Here is a 20,231-nt window from a genome sequence, read left to right on the forward strand (position 1 = left end):
GGACCCACCTGCAGTCGAAGCCGGATTTTCTTCTCTTCATCCAACTCCGACAGCAACTGCTTAATCTCTCGTCTGAAAAGCAAACAGCAATGAAATTGAACAAAAGCCCAGACTTTCCCCAATAAGAGATAAGAAGCCTCTTATCGCTACAAAACTCATCTGACCCTTTTAAAAAGAAAATGTGGACAGAACATTATATTTTCGTTGCATTGTTATTGCTTAAAATTTGTCAGAGACAGAAAGGCTTGCCATTATTTCTGAGCTTCCAAAATATGTAGCCATCAAAGAGCAGGTCGGAAATGACCTTTAAGGTCCCTCAGTCCAAGCTTCTGAAAGGAGAAGATGGGGAAACTGGGATCTTAGAGAGGTGGCCTGACTTGCTCAATGACGAGACTCCAGGTGTCCAGGCTCATATTCTGTCGTCTTCCCTCTCTGCCATCTTGACCGGAAACTATCCTTTTATTATAGAATCGCTGTCTTTTAAATGTACTTACATAATCATTTTCATTGTAGACATTTTTATCATTCCATATATATTTCCTTTGCTTTCCCAGAGTTTTAAATTAATAAAAGGTTACTGGTATGTTTTCATGGATTCTCACAAAATCCTACAAATAGTAATATCTGAAAACTTAAGAGGTAAAATAACTGAACTAATGATATGGTAATCAAGTCATGGAGAAAGTAGAGATGAGTTAGGACACAGTCTGACGCCCTTTCCAATCTTAAGTAGTGAAGTGAAACAAAACTAATCATCTTGCAAACTCAGGGCTCTATAGTTAGGACACTGCAACCATCCCAGCTCTGGTCAGAGAGCTGTACTCCATTTTCAGGTATCAAACATCCACTCTACATCTGTACTTTTACAAACTGGATTGGAAAAGCAAAAAAACAAGGATGCAGAAACAGCACAACAAATAAGGCAGAAATTATATTGCATTTGCTCACTTCAGATCAGCACCAATGATGGTCCCTAGACTTGGGCCACTGTCCGAACACTGTTGTCAACATGTTGGGTTCTCTGACGTTGACCCGTGTGATTCAATTACAGGCAGACCTCGGAAATACTGTGGGTTCAGTTCCAGACCACCGCAATAAAGTGCGTCATAATCTTTTTGCTGGGGGACGGTCTTGCCTTCAATTTGTAAAACATACAACGTCCATGAAGTGCAATAAAGCGAGGTATGCCTGTATTTATTCAAGCATGCTCTATACACCGCTATCTCAGTGGGCACCACTTAGGGCTTAGAAAAGAAGTAGAAGGTGAGGTCCTAGGCAAACAGAACGACTCCAGGAAGCCTATGGCAAGCAAAGTCTTGAGTGGTCCACGTGGGGGAGTTAGTTGCAGAAGGCGGTGCAAAGAAAGTCACTAAGTCTTGAACTAGTAGAAAAGGGCATAAGTCCACGAGGAGGAAGGGAGATGGGGGGACTGATGGAGGAGAGCCAGGGCAGAAGCAGGGAGGTGAGAACCACCACACTTGGGGATGAGGGGAGTCGGCAGACTTGAGAAAGAAGTGACACAAAGGCTGAGAAAGAAGTGACACGAAGAGCAAGGGTGGAGACCCAGTGACCCTGGGCAGGAAGGGCCAGGCTAAGGAAGGCGGCCGAAGACATGCCTTGGAGAGGGGCCACTGTCACATGTTGATTCAAGATGTTGGCTGGGGAAGGACAATTCTGGCCAACCACTCCCAGGCTTCACAGGGGAGAGAGGAACGTGGGGTGAAGCAGCCCCAAAGCACTGGTGATTCTGCACTCAGATTTCAGACAATCAAGAAGGTTCGAGGCACCTCTCAGAGGGCCCCAAGGGCTGAAGCCCTGGATCCAGGCCCGTCTGACTCAATTTCTGAACAGGTCAGCTGGTTCAGAAGGCTGAGAACCAGTGCTCTGGGATGTCCTGTGGTGTGGGGTCACTGTCTAGGCAGGGGACTAATGTCACCTGGACATGGAAGGGGCCTTTAGGTACCCAAACCTCTACTATACAGAGCCAGATAGCAGCTGGGGAATTTAAGCAGTTAGGAGCAGCACGGCTGGCCCCAGGAGACCTTCTCTAGTTCCATCCTGCCAGTCTGCATATTTATCTGACGGGCCCCTTCCAGGTAGGTGGTAAGTCCAAGGGACCTCAAATTCATATGACACCTCCAGTCTGAGTGGAACAGAACCTGAACAGAGCCACAATGCTCAAAGTGAGTTCCACAGAACTCTCTTCCTAGAATGCTCTAGAAGACAAGGGCTCTGTGATGAAGTACATTTGGGAAACACTGCGTATGCCATCTTTTCCATCTTCCCAATGTACAGAAAAAGCTCTGAGCAGTCCTTCCGAGTAGAAATTAACTTTGTTTAATCCAATGATTCCCAAAAGTGTGTGGCTGAAAAACAGTTCAGGGCCCTCCAGCCCTGTGTCCCCGGGGAGGCAGATGCGAGGACATCCTCCTGAGGGCGTGACTGTAGGTCTCTGACCCCATCGCCCACCACAACCCTGGGCACCTCCCCGTCCAGGAGGCCAGGCACCAGGGATGTGCTGACCCATCACCCACGGGGCTGGTCTGCGAGCTGATGAACCCGCCCACGCTGTTCCCGTTGCCGGAGTGCTCTGCTCTTGGCAATCCTAGATCGTCTTTCAAAATCTTCCTCAGGTAACATTTCCTGGAGATACCTCTCCCCTCACCACCCCCGTTCCCCCAAGAAAGAGCTGATTCTTAAATTCTCTGAGCCTCAGTTTATTCAGATAAGTACCTCCTGACTTCCAATCCTTTTACCAGCAAGTTTGTCACTGCATACGGCATCCTGGGTAATATTTACATGTGATATTTATGTTTGCTTACAAGCCTTTCTTCCCAACTAAGTGCTCCTTGAGGATTAGAGATGCAGAGAGAGCACGTATGTAGGCATGATGGAGCGAGCCCCCTGAGTCTCACGGGGAGAACATCTTGCTGAATGTAAAGTCTTGGGTTTAAACATTCCCTACATCTTTTCATACATGACAGCCCCTAAATGTAAGCCAATTACTACACTGGGCAGCTGACTGCAGAAATTGCAATTTTTGTGATGTTAGAGGAAAAGCTGGCTGTTGGGCTTATTAAGAAGTGACACATGCATTTCATGGGGATTTAAAGATCTTTCTTTTTCGCAGCCTGCGGAGCACGTCAGCCCTTTAACTGACTCTTCCCTGTACATCCCTCAGGCAGCCCGTGCCCTTCCTGCATGCAGAAGGTCCAGTTACACATGGAGCCGAGCTAAATGAAGCCTCTGAGGTTCATACTCCCTCCCAACCCTGCTGCCACTGTCACCGGGGAGGCCAGCCCACCCTTCAGGGCCGGCTGGGACCCAGGCTTGCAGACTAGGCCCTGGCCCAGCAGAGAGCAACCCGGGAGGCGGTTGAAGAAGGCGCCCCAGACACTCACTTCTGCTGGTCCTTCATGGTCTCAATGATGCTCCTCAGCTCGCGAACCTGTGTCCTTAGCTCCTCCACGGCTGCCTGGCTGCTGGCCACAGGCTCCATCTTTGGTTTTCCTTCCGTGCCGAACAGAGACGGGGAGTTGGCTCTGTGTCCGGATGGTCCCAAAGAGGACGACATGGGGGAGGGTGCCGCCGAGGACAGAGGGGCTGGCCCACCACTGCCACCTGCAGCCATGGTCCCTGGCTTGGGTGGCAGGGGTGCTTTGTTATCAGACACCTGTGATAAGGGAGGGCAGAGAGGCCTCAGACCAGGGATTCGTGTTTAGTAACCCCCCCATCTACATCACTGCCCCCCCACCACATACTCCTCACTCATTCCCTCACCCACAAGCACCCAGGGCCAACCTGGTGCAGGCATCCCCCCTTGAAGTGCCTCCCCACTGTGTGTTTTAAACCTGAACACCTTTCTGGCCAGGTAATTCCTGGCTGTTTAATGTAGATGTCCAGAGGCCCACCTACTTGCTGGGCTCTGAAAACTCCAAGGGAGCAAAACATTTGCTTGGTCCTCAAGGAGCTTAGAACCCAGTGAGGTGTAGACAGACAGACTAACCAACACCCTGCAGATGAGGGGGAAGACTGCACATAGGCAGGGAAGCATAGAGAGCCACCAAAGTACATAAAAGGGATCAACCATCCCGGAGGGACAGCATCTGGGAGGAGCTGACAGCCCTGTCCTGGAGGAGGAGGACTTGGAGGCGGCCAGGAGAGGAAGGCTGGTTGGAGGGAAAAGGTCTCGGAGCAGGAAACCGAGTGAAACGCACTCACGGGAAGCAGTTGTTCACAGGGCTACAGTGTCAGAGGGTGCAGGAGAGACGTAGGGTGGGAGAGCCACAGCTGGGGAGGTGGAAGGGCTTGTGGAAAGGGTTACAGAGATTGCGTGCCAAGTTAATGAGCACTCTGGCTGCAGAAGAACCGAAAGGTTGCCAGAGAATTGCTGGGAGACTCTCATACAATGAAAGCTAGAAGTGGTGAGGGTTTGACAGAGGTGGTGTCAAGAGAACAGAGAGAAGACAGCTTGAAGAGATGTGGTGATGGCAGGCTCATCCAACCAAGAGATGCAGTCCCTGCCCTCAGGGAGCAGGCACCCCATGGCGATGTGTTCCTCAACAGGCTGCAGGGGGTGAGGAGGAGGTACAGACCTAGGGACATAGGCAGGGATGGACCAAGGGTGGGGACAGAGGAGCTAGGCAGTGAGGTTGTACCTTTCACAGGAGGAAGAACAGGTTGAAGGCCCAGATAACAATTTGTTTTGGACACAGTGACTTTTAGGAGCCTGAGGGATAGCCAAGGGGACATGTCTAGTGAGCAGAGCCAACAACTGAAAGAGGGAGGTGGGCCAGAGAAATCGTCAGAGGAAGAAGCCATGGGGGTGGTAACACTCAATGATGGAAGCTGGGGACTTCCCAAATTGGAGAGGTGGAGAGGGAAGGGAGAGCCCTTGAGGACTGGGACAGAGTGGTGAGAGGGGGGCAAAGTCAGACTAGAAAAGGAGCTTGGGTTATGGAAGTCTCCTAGAGGAGTTTTCAGAAGGAAAAATGGTTAGATAAGTGGGTCAAGGGTGCTGAGAGGAAAACTGGGGGAGCCCATTTTGTGGAGCAAGGGAGACTGAAACCTGATCAAGGCTCTCAGTGCCTGACCGGAAGGTGAGGGGTGTGGCTTGCAAGTTTAGAACTCTCTTTCCAGAAATTTGGCTGAGGAAGGAAGATGGGAGGGAGGGTGTATTCACAGAGAAGCCTCGGGAGGAGACAGGATTAAGGAAGGGTTTTGTTTACTCTCAAAAGGGGGGAGACCCTGAGCTGGATGATATGCTGATGGAAAGAGCCAGAGGAGGGCCAGGCTGGAGACGGAGGAGACAGGCCGACGAGACTTGATGGAAATGTGTCCTGACGAAGCCAGGAGGGCACTGGGAGTCATGGGTAGGAGGAAAGAAGGGCACGTGGCAGGCCTAGGGGAGGAGGCGGTAGCAAAGGAAGCTGAGATGTAAGCAGGTGGGGAGGACATTGGGAGGTGAGGGGAAGTGACAGGCGGAAGTCGACACTGGTGGTGAAGCTGGACCACACAGCCGGGACTGCCTCCAGCAGCAGGCGCCCAGGGCGGGAGCCAAGAAGGGGCTTGGCTGGCACAGTGAGGAGGCAGAGTCTGGAGTCAGGCTGTGCTGGAGGGAGAGACCGGGCAGAGTGAGCCAGAAGCAGATGGGCTATCATTCCCAGCCTCCCTGCTCGTCTTTTCTCTGCCAAGTTACCATTGAGGAAAAACGAACGCTTTCTGCTGCCAGAGACAGCGATCTGCCATCCCGTGATTATTGTTTGTAAGAGTTCTAGTAAGAGGGAAGAGGGACTGACATTTATGGAGCACTGGTCCCATACCGGACGTCAGCTAGACAATTGAAATGATGATCAGTTGGCACACACGTGTGACCGAGCAGGAAACGGAAGCTCAGGGATATGGCTGAGAAATTCTCCAAGTCTCACAGCCTAGTAACGGGCACAAGTGGGATTCAATCCTCTCCCACATCAGCTGGACCCTCAAGCCTGGTACCATGACTGGCTGCCCGAGTCTGAAAATTCATGCTCTCCTGTCCTTTTCTTCATCTCTTTCCTATTTCTGGGTTCATACTTTTCCGCATCCCGAGTCCTCATGTACCTCTGCCCCCAACCCACCAATATCCTCACACTCACTGATGTCCAGGCAGTTCTGGAATAAACACTTCTCAGCATTTCCGACATGACCTGCTCTTCTGGCACATTTTGGCTAACAAATACTTTTTTAAGTCCTCACAGGCTGTAGGCCACCACACACACACACACACACACACACACACACAAACACACACACACACACACACACGCACACACTTTCACCAAATTAGTTCAAGTGGAATTTCTAGAAGCAATAAACAGCATGACAACTGCAGGGAAGTGAAATGGGATTGAAATGTAGATATCAGAGCCATGAGGAGCCAGTGCCCACCAGTAGATGTCACTGTAGAAACAGCCCAGGGATGACAGAGAGAACACGACTACAGGTATACCTAGTCACCAGAAAAAACAGGTCTAAATCCAATTTCTGCAAATGGGATCCATTTATAAAAAGGAAGAATGCTTCAGTTTTGAGAATTGATTTGTTTTATGGGATCATATTTTTGCTTACTGTACCAGATTATAAAGAAAATCTATATATGTAAAATTTTAAATCTCTGAGAAGGAAAATCCCACATAATCTTTGATTTCCTTGTGTTAATTCCTGCTTCAAGTGCCTTTAAAGATGATTGCAATTTTCTACTTTTAGACAGAAAGCAGTTGCAAGTGTTTATAGAAAATAATTCCAATTGAGTGGGTTCTCTTAGCACAAATTTTAAAATCCTGGTTCACATTCATAGGAAGAACAGAACTTGTAAGGGTATCCTTCATAAGCCACATGTACTTGCAAAACAATGTCTTCTTTGTTTATCATAAGCCAATAACTTAAAATAGCTATACTATCCCCTGGGTGTGCAATGAAATTAAAATGCTTTAGACTATAAACTTATCCTTTTAATAAATGAATCCAAATCACCTTTAAAGAGATCCCCATTAGTTACTCAAATTCATGAGCTACCAACCATCATTTGCGACACTACCAGTTTCAAACATAAAAGTCAAGATCTGTAGGCCAAGGGCACAACATTTAATACATTTAATGTATTGTTTCTAGACACCTCTAGGCTTTTTAAGTTGTCTTGGCTGTTGTGATGGTGATGGTGGTGGTGGTGGTGGTGGTGGTGGTGGTGTGCAAGGGCACTTGTGTATGTGTGGTTAATAGTATGAAGAGGAGATCAAAGCACAAGAGAAAACATGGGAAATCATCAACTAGAACTTGTGTCTCAGGGATTCTGTCCAGTTTTGGAGACTTTGTAATATGTCTCCTGGATTTTGGTACTAAAGTAATCACCGTCAGTAAAGAATGACAAAAACTTGCATTATCTGTTGAAATGGACGGAATGTTTGTATCCTCCCAAATTTCATATGTGGAAATCCTAACCCCCAATGTGATGGTATTTGGAGGTGAGGCTTTGGAGAGGTAATTAGGTCATGAGGATGGAGCCCTCATGAATGGGATTAGTGCTCTTATAAAAGGGACCCCAGAAAGTTCTCTCACCCTCTTTCTTCCATGTGAGGATACAACGAGAAGTCAGCAGTCTGTAACCCAGAAGAGAGCCCTCACCAGACCCTGACCATGCTGGCACCTGATCTCGGCCTTCCAGCCTCTTGAACTGTGAGAAATCAATTTCTGTTAATAAGCCACCCAATCTATCACTTTGCTACAGCAGCTTGAACTGTTTATCCTTGTTTGGTTTATAACTCATCATCAGAGCATATACAAAAAGGCAGGGATCCCGTGCTGTTGGGACGCCCACACCATGGCTGGTCACTCACTTGGGATATGGTAACAGTCTTTGAAGTTTTCTTTGACGCGTCCACTCCTCTGTGTGCGAGCGAAACGTGTTCCTCTTTATCTTCTTCGGGACTTGGGGAGTCAAAGATATCAGGGCTTGAAAGGGACGACTGGATAAAGCCAAAAAAAAAAAGCTTTTGTCAGAATTACACCTTAGCTGACATAGCTTTTGTTAACACAATGCTGTATGCTTTTCAAAGCACTTGACACTTTTATTTGTCTCCCCATTATAACCCCGTGAGGCAGAAAGTGTGCTATTATCTGTGCACTAGCAATAGTGGCAGAACTGGGACTAAGAAGCAAGATTTCCTACACCAGGGATATTTCTATGGGATCTTTTCACTGATGCCCATCGGTCATTCCATCCGTCATCCATCTTTTCCTGCCCCTTCCATCCCTCAGAGCCTCTTCCTTTCTGGAAACACTTGCTACCATGTGCCAAGCACTGAGCTTGGTACTGAACTTAACACGCCAGATGCAGTCCCTGCTCTCACGGGGCTGATACCACGTTTCCCTGAAAATAAGGCCTAACCAGAAAAGAAGCCCTAGCGTGATTTTTCAGGATGACATCCCCTGAACATAAGCCCTAATGCGTCTTTTGGAACAAAACTTAATGTAAGACCCGGTCTTCTTTTTGGGGAAACACAGTAGTCCAGTGGGGAAGGACACACAGGTTGAGAGGAGGCTGCCTTTCACCTGCTTTCCCTCCATTTCCTCCTGATCCTTTTCCGGGGTCACTAAATCTGCTGCACAGTGAAGTGCCGAAAATGACTTGTCTAAGAGGAAACTGTTTCCAGGGACAAGGGATCACCAGGCCTGTGGTTCAGTCACCAGTGTTTCTATAGCCCCCCTACAGCCCCCGTACAGCCTTCCTGCCAGCACAGCAAGCTCACACCTAATTTGGTACCTGCTGCTAAATCTTTGCCCTCCTTGCATGGACAATCAACATCCATTCTGGATTCTATCTTTGCTAAGGTATATTTACAGAATGGCAGCATCTTTTGGTAAAATATGGAGATAACACTCCTACCCTTTCTGCCTGAACTGTGACGGTCAAAAAGCTGGATGAATGTGAACCAATTCACTGGAATTCACTTGGTCATAAATGATTACTGTGCTAGAATTTTCCTATTTTAGGAAAATGCAAAACAAGTGAAAAGAGTTCCGAGGGCAAGGAATCTTTTTAAACGAAGACTCCTCTAGAGACTGCTTTGGGTGAGCTCATATTCAGCGTCATCTCTATGCCTTCTACCGCGATGGTGGGGAAGCAGTCCCCACTTGGCACCATTATAGAAAAATCACATCTACAAATACTGTTTTCGTTTTCTTCTGTTTATTCTACTAAGGCAGAAACCTAATATATTTAGGAAATTTTTAAGCAAAGTTTTAAAATTAAAAGGTCTTTTTTGTTAATCTTCATTTAATCTGAAAATCCAATTCCTAGAATAATACCCACCAACCAAGCTTTGTTATTAATCTAAGCTTAACTGCTTAACCACCTTGCAATGCCTGTATCCTTTCGAGATTTTATTTAAAAAGCCAGTTTCCTCCTATATAACCTATGGTTCATGACCTGCCAATCAAAGCTTGCTCTTTGAATTCTGTAAACATAAATAGCTCAAACTAGGGTGAAAGGCCCCAGGCTGGGGAGTCATAACTGGTGCATTTCCTCAGTCATTCCTTCCAATGGCTTTTTAGGAATATGTCCATGTCCACTAATCTTATTTTGCTATGAAAAATCTACAGTGCTAATTGGAAGAAGAGTAAACATCAATTCAACGTCCATATGGCAATGGATGGCAATGAATGGAAGAGGGAATAATAATTGTACTTCTTTAAAGCACAAATGTATCCTGTTGTTTTAAGTCTGCAGATAAAGTTGCTCCATATAAAATGCCAAACTTTTTGAGTTACTGTACCATAAGCTTCCTTCAGGCAGAGACCTTGTACATCTCATTCCCATTTGCAGTCTTGGTACCTGGCATAGAGCTGAGCCCATAGGAGACAGATGTCTATAGATATTTGTTGAGTGAATGAACAAATGTGTAGTCTAAACGTGGAGTGAAGATGAGGTACCATTCCCTGCACCCCAAAATATACACAAACTGCCAGACATGGGATGTATGGACCAAGGGTGGGGTGGGAGATGATAATTTGTATTTCTCTCTATTTAATTCTGGATGCCTCAAGGCCCTCTAGGTCCTGAAAATTTGGCAAGAATTTGGAGGGAATACAAACATGATGAAGGATTTATAGAGAAAATGTGGGAGCTAGGATTACAATGTTAAATACAGAGATACTAAGGAGCAATTACATAGGTTGTGTGTGCGTGAGGCATGTTGGGGAGGTATGGGAAGGTGAGAGGGAGAGGGCAAAGAAGGTGGTATTGACACAGTACTCTCTGTAAGAGTGAAAAAGTAAGGCACTTTTCCAACTTTTCTCCCAAAAAGGTGTCAATACATAGATCTGTTTCATACAAGAGGAAAAATAGGATGACTTAAACCACACTTTCAGACTCAGAAGATATGAAAGAAGAGGTGCAAAAGAAGTGGCATTCTTTTTCTTCTAAATTATGACCCATTAGGTGAGGGGGTAAACACAGAAAGTGTCCTGGTAAACTTGCGGAAGGTTAATTCCTTGGTGTATCTGGGTGAAGGTCATAAGGCCTTAGACCTGCATTCCCAACAAGGATGAGTCAATGTGAGAGATGATAGATAGATAGAGAAGAGAGGGAGGGAGGGATACACACACACACACACACACACACACACACACACACACACTGCTTGTGGAAGCATCAAGATTTTTCTACAACGACATTCACTTCAGTGTTCATAATGAAGAACTGGAACAACATAAATGTCTAATAATAGTGCACCGGCTACATAAGCTCTCGTGTATTCACAGGTTAGAACACGAGGCAGCCATTAAATGTGACATTACGGAAGAATGTGCAATGACTGGGGAGAAAGGTGCACAATGTAAGCGGGGGAAGCACATTTCAAACAATGCATATACTATGTGATCCCATTTTTGAAGAAATAATTATATATATACAAATAGAGTTTTAAATAAAAGACAAGGGTACAGCAAGACGTTAACAGTTCTTAGCTCTGGGGAGCAGGATTACAAGTAACTTACTGCATGCATTTCATTGTTTAAATTTGGTACCATAATGTGTTACGTGTTTCCAATGAGAAAAGAAGTTATTCAAAATGACCCAAACAAAAAAAAACTTCTATGGGTTATCTGGAGTGTTCTGACCACTCTCTCCTATGTGATCAGGTGTCTCCTATGTTTTTATAAAACTCTCCAGAAGGCCTGCATGGGTTTCTGTGGAGGTGTGCCGATAACAGGGCTTTGGGAGAAAAAGGCTTTTCACTGCCAAGCGCTGTACAGAGGCAGATCTTTCTTTAGTCAAGTTTTGTTTTGTTTACAGACCAAACCAACCTCGTTCTCCCTTCCCACCATAAAACATGACTTTTTTTTTTTCTTACCAATTTCATTTCAGGTTCCAACAAGAATGAGTCCGGGAGGAGAGACAAGAAAGAGGGAGCGCCCACCTTGCTGACAGATACACGAAGAACAAACAGGAATGCTGCTCAAGTCCAGAAGACTCTGAAATCACTTTTCGTCAGCAGTGTATCTCATGACCTCCTTCTCCCGCTCGTCCTCAACTCAGCCACTTGCAGAAGAGTCCTTACCTAGAATCTCTAACCTTTCCTGCGTTTCGGCTGTGGAGAAGTGGGGAGACACTTACGGATGTCAGGGACTGGGATGGAGGCCGCCTCCCCGTGGCTTTTGGTCTGCTTGTGGTGGGGTGACTGAGTTTCTCAGTAGACGATACCACAGAGTCAAAACCTTCTAGGTCTAAAACAAAAGGAAACAGATTTTTAAGAGCAACCGTAGGAGTGAGGAAAGGTTCTTATAACATTATTTTCCTTAATAATCATCCTTTACGCCTGGATTAAACGTCATCATGTAAGGAGGCTGTTTACATCCTTTGGTCATCCAATAAACATGACTCAAACCAAATGAATAATCATTTCCTCCTTGGTTTAACAAGCTAACATGTGAACACTGATCACTGATTCCAAAATACCGTGTTTCCCCGAAAATAAGACCTAGGCAGACCATCAGCTCTAATGCGTCTTTTGGAGCAAAAATTAATGTAAGACCAGGTCTTATTTTACTATAATATAACACTGGGAATATAATATAATATAATATAATATAATATAATATAATATAATATAATATAATATAATATAATATAATATAATACAATACAATATAATAAATACTGGGTCTTATATTAATTTTTGCTCCAAAAGACGCATTAGAGCTGATGGTCCGGCTAGGTCTTATTTTCGGGGAAACACGGTAGAAGAGGGCAGGGCAGGCTACCCCTCTGGTACCACGGCCCTCTGGCCATCAGCTCTCAGCCTAACATTAGACCATAAACTCCTGGAGATGGAGGGCAAGCTTCTACTTGCCAGACAATTCATAGAGCCCAGCACCATTCTCTTCCCAGAGGCATCACTCTGTGGACACATTCTCTTCTTCAGTCACAGGTCTCCTCATTCGTTTACTCCATTATGACTGAGCAACTACTCTGTGCCACACACAGAGCTTGATACCGAGGCTACACCGTGAGGACGGCAGACATGAGCCTGCCCTCAGAGAGCTCACACCCCTATGACTGACATCTCAGATGAACCCAGAATCATTCAGGCAGATCATGACTGCACTTGGTGTGTGTCCAGGAGGAAGGCCTCTGCCTTCACCTTGCCACCCTCTCCAACTAATGATCAGACCAAGCAGTTCCCTGGATCTACAGAGTTCTGGGGATTTACAAATGAAGCTGTCATGCAGGGTGTCATGCGGGGTCTCCTGTCCCGCTCCCCACATAAGAACATAGGACATGGTGAGGCCAAAAAGGAACACCCACGGAGCCATAGATAGGGGAGTCATACCACTATATTCTTGCTGGCGTCTGGGTTGGAGACACAAGAGGCAGGAGCCACACTATCCGCAACCTGCCGTCCATTTCTCTGTCAACCAACCCCACTTGCTAGCTGCAATCCGCCGTGCTAACTGCAATCCGCTCTTGCTAGCTCAACCACCATCTTCTTACTAGCCCCCATTTTGCTGCTAGCTTAGCCACGGCAGTTATATCAGTAGCCAATGGTGAATCGGTAACAGCTGACGGCCAACTAGTCACAGCTGATGACCATCTACTACCTGAGCCAGCACTTTTCTATGTGAGGCCAAGAGCCTGGAAACTGCTCTCTGGGGCTCTGTCCCCACAGAAGTGTAGATGTGTGTGTGATGCATGAAGGAATGGCTTGGCAGGATGGTGTCAACCCTGAGACCCATTATTGCTTGTGACAGGGGCAACACCGTCTCTTCCTGACAAATATACTGTGTTTCATATGCTATGCTTGGCATTGCATTCCCAAGCCACTCCCCATTTTCCCTTTAACAGACCCCAGTTTTGTTTCAGGACAATGTGCCCCGTCCCTGGGCTGAACTATGTTTGGTCTAAGCCAATGATGTCAATCCTGCCCCTCTTTGCCTGTGATTGGTCTAGAGATGGCCAAGTAGCCCAATTTGAGTGACTGAAAAATAAAAGGCAGTCTACTGAGAGCCTCTGGGAAAGAGATTTCCTCTCTAGGTAGAGAGAGGCAAGTGAGGGGAAGGCCATGTGTTGCCGCCCTTTCTTCTTTCCTGCTTGGGATGCTGTTGTGTACCAATAGGATATCTGGAGCTGTGGCAGCTATTTTATGACCATGAGGGGTGTCACGGCCAATGCTCCTGGAGATCTTGAGGATGGCAGAGCAAAAAAAAAAAGTGGAAGCAAGACCTTGGATGACTGACAACCTCAATGAGCCATCCACCAACCCTGGAATGATCTAGTGCCCAGACTTCCTGCCACGTGAAATTAATAACCCTCTGTCATGTTAGCCAATTTTAATCCGATGTTCTTTATTTGCAACTGAAAACATCCTAACCTGTAACTGCAGTTATGATGGTTCACGACAGAAAAGATAAAAATTATGTGGGTTTTTTTTTCCTTCCTTATTTGGAGGAGAGCTCTTTTGTTGATGGCCATAAAAAGTGTTCTGGCTGTGTGATGGCTTTATTCTATTAATGAACAGGCAGGTGTTGTCTGCAAACTATTTCCTTTATATGCAAAACCAAGCACAAGTGACTGATCAGGACAAACCATTACATTACACCTGGGATTATATGAACTGACTTTATTCTACCACCTGGTGAATGAATAATTACTCGGTGAACTCATATTATCAGGGCAAGGCAAGTACAAACAAAGGCTAACCATCTGCAGAGACAGCACAAAGAAAACTACGTTATCAGTGGTGCTCAGAGGCCAAGACGGAGCCAATCAGCACCCAGCACCCCAGTGTCAGGCTCCTAAAGGGCCCCACCTTGCCTGCCTGCTCAGCAGGGCTCAAGGGTGGGCCAAGACCCCCACTGCTACGTGGGCCTTTCCAGAGCCAGCTCACTGGCCTGACCTTCTCAGAGGCCTTCTCTTTAAGAGAATCTTATTTTCCTAAAAGTTCCGCACCCAACCACACCTCAGGACTCACCTCTACTAATTCCATGTTGTCTGAAAACGAAATTCCCCATTACACTCTTGAATTGATGCCAACAGCCATCAACTGACATTAATATCCGCCTAATGAACGTTTTTAAAATCATGTTTTCTCTGATTACAAAAGTAATACATGCTCAATGTGTAATTTTAAAAAATTAAAACAAAAGATTGTAACAACAAAAGAAAGTCAACTATAATCTTACCACACTGGGGTAACAACTATTAGCATTTCAGTATATTACCCTCCAGGCTTTTCTCTATAGTCTAGTTCACACTATACGTAGCACTGCATTCTGCTTATTTTACTTCACATAATATGTCATGTCTCTAAAACTTTTTCATAAACATTTTGATTGTTGTATAATCTTCTACTGTATTGCAATTCATGATTTGTTGACTCAGTCCCTTATCGTTGGATGATTAGTTGCCAAATCATTCTGCACTCTGATATTTTTTCTTGATAGAAAAGTATCCGCCAATATCTTTGTATGAACTCTGCATACAATGGGTTTAGCAGGTTCTCCATGCAGTTCCCCAATAGGGAGCAGGGAATAAGGCCCAGGACAGGGAGGTCTGCTGAGGGAGGGAGGCTGGCTGCGGAGGACAGCAAGCACAAAGAGGAAGCCTGAGGGTGAGGGGAGAGGACGCAAAACTGAGGAGCAGATGCTGAGCAGGCAGCTGGGGAGGAGGGGAAGGAGAGGGCTGTTCAAAGTGCCAGTGAACAATCCACTGTGGAGGGCCTCGTCTGGGTGCCACAGGGGCTGAGAGGGACCACCTATTTCATGGCTCTGTCCAGGAAAGGGAAGCAAGCTCTGGAGACAACACCTGAGCAGGGTGAAGTGACTGCAGAACAATTAAAGGCAAAGTGACTCCAGTTCTCTACCTTGGCTGCACAGTGGAACCACGGGGACAATGAAAAAGACTCATGCCTGGATCCCACTCCGGGGATTGGCTGAATTCAACTGGGGTGCAGCCTGGGCACGGGGAGGTTTTCAATCTCCCCAGGTGATAGGAGCACGCAGCCAAGTAGAGAAGCACTGCTCTAGGAGGGATGGGGGCTGAGGCGAAGGAGGGATAAGTAAAGACTTGACCACGCAGGGAATAGGAGAGAGCGCGGGGCCCGGGGCCACCAGGGGCGTGATGGGGAGTTCTAGGGCCTGTGAGTAGACAGCCTGCCGGGTGAGCTATCAGGAGTAAGGCTCATCCGCAGGGGGTCCTCCATGGCTGGGCTGGGCAGTGCTAACCTGGTGTGGGGCGCAACAGACGTGCCAGAGCAGTTGATCAGAGTGGCAACTGAAAGCTTGGGTGATTGGTGACAGGTCACAAACACTGCAGCTGGAGAAGGAGGCCTGCGAGGTGACTCAGAACGCAGAGTGGCATGAGAGAGGGTTGTGAGGAGCAAGGGGAGCAGGTGGGACAGCCTCAGGCCTCCTTGGAATGGACTCGGTACATCCACTGGGGCGCAGGGACAGACAATTCACACCCAGGACATGTCTGCCGGACTCTAGGGAGGACTCCATCTTTGCTCCCCGCTCACCCTCCTGGGCCCACTGAGAGAATGAAGTCGCCCTGGGAGTTGAGGGGTTGACAGTGTGAGATGGCAGTCTGTAATAAATCACACTTCCCAAACAATTCAGAGGTGGGTGTCTGTCTCCTGCACCTAGACTGTGAGCCCCAGGAGGGCAGGAACTCATCCTTGAACTCCCAATATCTAGTGCATTCCTGGAGGGAAATGTGCTTACTATTCTGTAAATGAAGGAACAAGCGAATAACTGCACAAGCCACCGAATGAACGAATTATCTCAAGAATAATCTCTGCTTCCAGGAGTACAGTTTGCAGAGGTGGCCAGTGGCAGGACATGAGACAGCAGCGTTCTGTGCCACGGCTGCAGAGAAAGCTTGGCTGGCCCATTTTGTTTTACTGGCTGAGGTCTGCACTAAAAAGACCCGCACATGCTGAAGCCTGGCCACACTTAGCCAGCGTTTCCACGACAGATGGCCAAAAAGACTGCCTCATCTGTCTGTCACTCAAGAGGGCCAGAGTCCTGCAGGGGGAGCGGCTCTTAACTTCTTCATGCATATTCAACTACATTTAACTTTCTTGTTTGTGCTTATCAAAGCACTTTTTGGAAACAACAACAAAACCAAACTGCCAGAAAGAAAAAGACGCACCAAGTATGAGGTCACTTGCTGAAAAAGGAACCTCAGACCCTGAGCTGCAACACACTTCTGCTTTCTGTCAGTGAAGGGGGAAACTCTTCAGTACTACAACCTAACTTTTCAGTGGCCCAGAGCACGCTTTCATGACTGTGGCCATGGTAGCTGAAATTAAGGCAGAATTTCCATGACTAATCCATTGTGGTGCGAAAAAAATGTTCCAATTTTCATGGTGGTTTTGAAATGAATCAGGCTGAAACTTGATAGGAGCTTTTTCAGCCTGGCTGGGGAGTTTTTCTCTTACTAAAAAACAGTTTTAATGCCCATAAGCTAATCCAAAACTATTGAACGGGCAAATGGTGGGTAGTTTTTAAAAGTTAGTTTCATAAGGATGAGAGGCTCTTGGCTTTTGTGATGCTTGGAAGACGAGCCCTCTGCAGACATCCAGGGATAATTCACGTTGGACACAGAGTCAGCTTGGAAAGGCCTCTGACTCTTCATGCCATGTGAAATTGCCCATTTTCCATGAATTTCAGTCACACCCTATTTAGTTCAATTAGAAAATGTGGGCTCATTTTCCACAGATGGCAGGGATGGTACCAGTGACCACAGGTGACCTAAAGCTCCTCCACTGAAAACACAGAGGAGAAACAGTCAAAAGTCTGAGACAAGCCAGCTGTCATCAAAGGAACTAGTTGTGAGCTCTTGCATGGCTGTTTATTCATTGTACTTGCTGCTCTGGACTCGAGAAAGAACCCTGGAATGGAAGTTCCCTTCCGCTGAAGCCTGGCAATGTCACTACCCCCTAGTATCTCTGGAAGCCGCCCCTTCTCCTCCACGCCCTTGTCAAGGATTTTTAAAGCTTTGGAACTTCTTGCCTGGAGCCACCATAACAGATTTCTCACTCCAAGCCCTGTACCACACCACAGGCTGCCACCAGTGAGAGATGTTAAAGTGTAGATCTGAGTTTGTCCCTTTGTTGTTTTAAGTTCTTCCTAAGTTCCCATGAAGTCGCAATCGTTACCAGGGCCAAGGCCCTCGCTGCGTGGCAGGTGCCCACCTGTCACTATGTCCCTCTGGTGACATTCTCCCCTCCCCCTCCTCTCTTCCCCTGGGGCCATCAAGGCTTGGCTAGGACACCTGGGACCTCTTCCAAGAAGCCAGAGTGTACCCTAAAGGCTGGCTTGAGTGCTCCCCTAGTCACACATCACTCCAACCTCAGCATTTAGCACCCAGCACAGACATTCCTTGCTGATTTATCTGTCTCCCCCACGAGCCAGGGAACAAGCTGTAGCTGTTACCCCTGTCCCACGCCTAACATTATTCCTGGCTTGAGGTGTGTGTTCAATACATTATTGAATAAATTAGCGAACAACTTTTCTGGGCTTCAGTTTTTCCACCAGAAGGAAAAAAACACACAACAAAAACCAGAGAATGATCTGAGCTATCAGCTTCGGAGGGTTGTTGTTTTGTGAATGAGAGATGATGTGAAAACTCTTTCAAATCACACAGGTAGAATTTTGTTTTCTATACCATTGATGAAGTTGTGGGATTTGAGAACAGAGATCAAAGAGTAAAGCTAAATTTCAATTTTAAAAAACTTTTTATTTTAAGATTGAAGATGAGAAAACCCTAAACCTGCAGGGTTGCAAGTACTTCCTCTGCAAGGCAGTCTGGACAGGCCGAAATCTCACCTCATTCGTAAATCATGTGACTAGTGTGGAAAATCTGTGTAGATTACAAAGATGGGTCCGTTATTACGGGTCAAATCAACACCTGTGTTAGCTGAGTCCCCAACCGAAAAATTCTCGTTTGAGCAATGATCAGCTTCTGCAGGAAAATAAGCCCTCCAAAATGTGTAAGGCTGTAGCAGATTAGCTGTTGTGTTTTCATTTATAAGCCAGGTGTGACGTTTGCAAGACACAAGCTGCTGAGAGTAAAGAGGTTTGAGTTACTGTTCAGCCACCCTAGTACTGCATGTTTCACACAGGGGCACTCATGTAACCCTCCCCAAAACCCAGGCCCTGTAGGCACTGCTCTATTCTATAAAGGGAGAGAGGGAGAATCAGAGGTTAGACAACTTGCTCAAGGTCACAACCAGAAAGGAACAGGGCCACATTCAGATTCATGTCCGTGGAATTCTTTCCATTACAGAGCACTAGACAGACCACAGGCACACTGGACGTTACTTCTCATTCGAACAATGGTAAATTCTGAGATTGGTTTCAACATTAAGAATGAGAAAAGATACTAGGAAAAATAATTTTCTTTTGTGAAGAAACCACTGCATGCTTTGATAAAAAAACCCTGCCTTTGTTCTATTTTATTGAAATGTGTTTTATAAGGACAAAAAGGGGATGGCTTCTTTAAGGACATCGCTGGCAAGAAATGGAAGGAGTTATGCAATTTAACAGAATGTCTGGTTGTTCAGTACAAAGTAATGTTTACATGGAAACTTGTAGCTCAAGAATAAGAGAGGAAGAGAGGAGTTGATTTATTCATTCACTTACTCAAACATTTATTAAATACCTACTGCATGCCAGTCATAGGGATAGTTTTGAGAATGGAAGTATAATCACTCTAAATCAGCACTATCCATTAAAACTCGCGGTGACGACGAAAACCTGCCATATCTATACTATCCAATATGGTAGCCACTAGCCCTATGTGGCTACTGAGTGCGTGGAATGTGGTTAAGTGCGATTATTTAAATTCAATTGAAATAGTCACCTGTGGCTAGTGGCACCAAAGGTCTCTATCATAGCCCTACATCAGGTATTTCTTCTCACCCATGCTCAGTCCATTCACTGAGCGCATATTTACTGAGCGAGCACTGTCAGCCAGTCTCTGGGTGAGGCATGGGAAGGGGATACAGGAGGAGACAAAACAGCCATGGCAAGCAATACCAATCACAAAACGTAAACATGTGCAACTTTAGATATTCTATTTCTAGGAATTAACTCATAGAAATGGTTAGGTAAGTGTAGAATGATATATTTATCAGGCCAGTGGTCTTCAGACTGGAAGAGTGGGAAAGAAGTACCTCCTAAAATAATTTTGAAAACCCATGTACCCCTCACACATCTTAAATTCACATCTAAAGTTTTTTGTAAGTTTTAGTCACAAAACTTTACGATATAATTTCTGCTATAATCTAAATATTGATATTTTAAAATATAATTCTCTTGTTCTCTTAAATACATTCAATATGTATTTGAATACCACAGCAACTTAACCACCATCGTTCATTTAAAAAAGATCATGAATAAGCTTTTCTTTAACAGTTGAAAAATTTACATCATTCCCTTCCTCTCCTTGAATTTATATTTCCATCATACTTCCAACGAATTTTATTCTAATTTAGTATATTTTGTCCTTTGTCAATTATCATCTTTTTATGCTATAAAAATGCATATAAATTGAAATTTATGATTTTTTATTTCCTGAAGTCAAAAGGCTCTAAGTGCAAATATTTTTCTTCTGGATGGAATTATCATCATCATTATTATTAGTATACAAATGATCAAAACATATGTATACACACATAACACACTTTTGATAA

The 20,231-nt window shown here is 45.8% G+C and overlaps 1 protein-coding gene across 9 annotated transcripts in view; it reads right to left on the reverse strand.

Annotated features, from left to right (window-relative positions):
- Nucleotides 1–20,231, reverse strand: part of SH3KBP1 (SH3 domain containing kinase binding protein 1) — a 321,598-nt gene that overhangs the window by 3,372 nt on the left and 297,995 nt on the right. For all 9 annotated transcript variants that reach the window (XM_019755429.2, XM_074323349.1, XM_019755427.2 and 6 more), the window contains 4 exons: nucleotides 11,651–11,760; nucleotides 7,872–8,000; nucleotides 3,402–3,673; nucleotides 9–72 (listed from right to left, as the gene is read on the reverse strand). In XM_019755429.2, coding sequence (XP_019610988.2) covers nucleotides 9–72; nucleotides 3,402–3,673; nucleotides 7,872–8,000; nucleotides 11,651–11,760 — 575 coding nt within the window. The remainder of the gene's footprint in view (nucleotides 1–8; nucleotides 73–3,401; nucleotides 3,674–7,871; nucleotides 8,001–11,650; nucleotides 11,761–20,231) is intronic.

This window comes from Rhinolophus sinicus, chromosome X (assembly GCF_036562045.2).
Source record: "Rhinolophus sinicus isolate RSC01 chromosome X, ASM3656204v1, whole genome shotgun sequence".
NCBI lineage: Eukaryota > Metazoa > Chordata > Mammalia > Chiroptera > Rhinolophidae > Rhinolophus > Rhinolophus sinicus.